General features: G+C 41.1%; 1 protein-coding gene across 1 annotated transcript; it reads left to right on the top strand.

Moving 5' to 3' along the window:
- The first annotated feature begins 2288 nt into the window (after nt 1–2288).
- Nucleotides 2289–3290, top strand: LOC131650885 (uncharacterized). The gene has a single exon (XM_058920592.1). It carries the CDS (start codon nt 2289–2291, stop codon nt 3288–3290), a length of 1002 nt encoding a protein of 333 aa, XP_058776575.1.
- The last annotated feature ends 484 nt before the right edge of the window (nt 3291–3774 follow it).

Here is a 3774-nt window from a genome sequence, read left to right as displayed (position 1 = left end):
TCGACATGATTTTGCTCAGATGCGTGGATAGACACGAAGCAGACATGTTAATGCATGAAGTGCATGAAGGGTCCTTTGGAACTCATTCAAACGGGCATGCGATGTCCAGAAAGATCTTAAGAGCAGGATACTATTGGTTGACAATGGAATCAGATTGTTATAAACACGTGAAGAGATGTCACAAGTGCCAGATCTACGCAGATAAGATCCATGTACCGCCGACTCTACTCAACGTTCTCTCATCTCCGTGGCCTTTTTCCATGTGGGGTATCGACATGATCGGAATGATCGAACCGAAAGCTTCAAACGGTCATCGTTTCATCTTGGTAGCAATTGATTACTTCACCAAATGGGTCGAAGCAGCATCTTATGCCAATGTTACAAGACAAGTGGTTGTGAGGTTTATCAAGAATAACATCATTTGCCGATATGGTATTCCCAGCAAGATCATTACTGACAATGGTTCAAACTTGAATAACAAAATGATGAAAGAATTATGTGAGGAATTCAAGATTGAGCATCACAACTCTTCTCCTTACAGACCAAAAATGAATGGCGCCGTTGAAGCTGCTAACAAGAACATTAAGAAGATCGTCCAGAAAATGGTCGTCACTTACAAAGACTGGCATGAAATGCTGCCATTTGCTTTACATGGGTACCGTACTTCAGTGCGTACTTCAACAGGGGCAACTCCCTTTTCTCTAGTATACGGCATGGAAGCTGTGCTCCCCGTAGAAGTTGAAATACCATCAATGAGAGTCCTCATGGAAACTAAGTTATCAGAGGCTGAATGGTGTCAAAACAGATACGATCAGTTGAACTTAATCGAAGAAAAACGTATGACTGCTCTATGCCATGGACAGTTATACCAAGCAAGGATGAAACAAGCTTTCAACAAAAAGGTTCGACCTCGTGAATTTCGAGAAGGCGACCTCGTGCTTAAAAAGATATTGTCTTTTCAACCAGATTCTAGGGGCAAATGGTCTCCTAATTACGAAGGCCCGTATGTTGTCAAAAGAACATTTTCTGGCGGCGCCATGACTCTTGCAACCATGGATGGTGATGAACTCCCATATCCTGTGAATGCTGATGCAGTCAAGAAATACTTTGTCTAAAATATACAAAAGAACAGCTCGGTAAGTTGAAAACCCGCAAAGGGCGACTTAGGCAAAAATGAGCGTCTCGGTGGACTGAAAACCCTAAAGGGCGGTCCAGGCAAAAATTAGAGACAATAAACAAAAAAAATTCATCCTGGTAGATTGAAAACCTGAAAGGGCAATCTAGGCAAAAATTAGGGATTTATGACAAAGTAACTGCATTAGTCCGTACTTCGTCACCTGAAGAGTCTGTACCTCATCAAAGGATCTTCAATCAAATCATCGCCAATCTGAAGCGACAAACACAGTTGGGACTCAAAGTTGTTAGGGGGAATAGTGGTTATTGCTTTCAATGTAGCCTTTTCCGCATAATTACCATTTCCAACTTTTGTAAATACTCTATGGAATCATGCCTTTAGCTGATTTCCATCCTATTAAATAAATTTGAGCCTTGTGCCCATTTGTTTGCAATCTCTAATTTCTTTTAGCTTGCAAAATGACGCTTTAATTGTGTTATTCACTTTTGGAAAAAAAGAGGAAAAAAAGTTTTAAATGAATTTACTTCACTTTTCTTTTTTCAAAATAAAAGCGAAATTTTCCTTTGAGTTGTGAACAACCGAAGGAACATCAACAGCTATCTCCATAGGATGAATCAAAGATTATGATAGGAAAAGCTCTTCTATCCCCAGTGAAGAAGGTCTTTTATCCCCAGTAAAGAAGGTCTTTTATCCCCAGTGACGAAGATTTTCCATCTCCAGTGAAGAAGCTCTTCCATCCCAGTAAAAATGCTTATCTTCCCCAGGGAAGTTTAAAACACGCAACATGTAACACCCTGGATTTCCGCTTACCCTGGTAGCAGGAATTGCTATGAATATGTACTTAACCCCTAGGTACATGGTTCGATTCCTGCGGGAGGCAAAAACAATATTTCCTAGGCAGCCGATAAGCGGACCTAGGGGGGATTATTGATTAAGCTGGTGACATGCTTGGTAGGCCGAAAGCCCCGCGGGGTAAGCGGAAATCCAGGGTGTTACATTAAAAGGCGCCTTTTTAATGTAACACCCCGATATCCGCTGCACGCATCAACCAGGTCGGTCCGTCCGGCCAGTTGTCGAGTCGTAGTTAGTTAACAATCGAGTATTGTTAATTACTTTTATCTGACTGTTGTTTATGTTGTAGTGCTTAGTTGAGATGGCTGGTAGAAACGATGCTGCAATTGCTGCTGCTTTGGAGGCTATGGCGCAGGCTTTGGCAAATCAGCCAAATGCTGATGAGAATGCAGGATCTCGCAGTTTAGCAACCTTCCAGAGAGAGAATCCGCCGGTCTTCAAAGGCAAGCATGACCCTGATGGTGCATTGGAGTGGTTGAAGGAGATTGAGAGGATATTCCGTGTGATGGACTGCACTCAGGCGCAAAAGGTTCGGTATGGAACTCATATGCTGGCAGTCGAAGCTGATGACTGGTGGTTAGAGACTCGTCAGAGATTGGAAGTTGCTGGTGAAGAGATCACTTGGATTGTTTTCCGCAGAGAGTTTCTGAGGAAGTATTATCCTGAAGATGTTCGGGGTAAGAAGGAAATTGAGTTCCTTGAGCTAAAACAGGGGAATATGTCAGTGACAGAGTATGCTGCAAAGTTCACTGAGTTGGCTAAGTTCTACCCGTACTATGAAGGAGCAGGTGCTGAATTTTCAAAGTGCATCAAGTTTGAGAATGGGTTGCGCTCAGAGATCAAGAAAGCTGTTGGATATCAGAAGATCCGTATCTTTGTTGATTTGGTTGATAGTTGCCGGATTTATGAGGAGGATAGTAAGGCTCACTACAAGATCATAAGTGAGAGAAGAGGTAAGCAACATCAGAACCGTGGGAAGCCTTACAACACCCCAACTGATAAGGGAAAGAATAACGCAGTTGATGCAAAGAAGCCAAGTGGGGGAGGAGCTCCTACCTCGGTCCAATGCTACAGGTGTGGTGTGATTGGTCATCGTGCCAATGAGTGTCCTAGTGTTGAAAAGAAATGTTACAAGTGTGGAAAAACGGGACATCTCCTGGCTGACTGTAAAAGTAATATCGTGACTTGCTACAACTGTGGGGAGGAAGGCCATATTAGCACTAATTGTCAAAAATCTAAGAAGGCTAAGTTTGGAGGAAAAGTCTTTGCTTTGACTGGTTCGCAGACCAACCAAGAGGGATGATTGATTCGAGGTATGCATTTCATTATTAGCCACCCTTGTAGTGATAATATTATCTTCTTGAAAGATTGTTAGTTGGAGTGTGGAATGAATATCCGAACCTGAAATTTTCGAGGACGAAAATATTCTAAGTGGGGGAGAGTTGTAACGCCCCGATATTTACTTATTTTATTTAATTAAATACTTTTGAATTATTTTTGGGATTTGTTTGAAATATTTATTTAAGTTGGCATGTTGAATTAATCGGATTAATTTAGTTGAGTAAGTGGTAGAAAATAATATTAGAAATAAGACTAGATATAAAATTGGCTTATTCTATGGTGTCATGAAGTAAAAGTGGGGTGTAGGTATTAGGTCCAACTGGTTTATTAGAAAAATAGAATAATAGAGTTATTATAAGAGAATGGGAAAAATAGAATTAGGTTTTTAGTGCTGTCAGAAGAAAGAAACATAAAAGGTTGGAGAAGAGAAAAGAAGAACGTAGAAT

The sequence above is a fragment of the Vicia villosa genome, linkage group LG1 (assembly GCF_029867415.1).
Source record: "Vicia villosa cultivar HV-30 ecotype Madison, WI linkage group LG1, Vvil1.0, whole genome shotgun sequence".
NCBI classification, from domain to species: Eukaryota; Viridiplantae; Streptophyta; class Magnoliopsida; order Fabales; family Fabaceae; genus Vicia; species Vicia villosa.
This window is presented reverse-complemented; position numbering and strand designations above follow the sequence as displayed.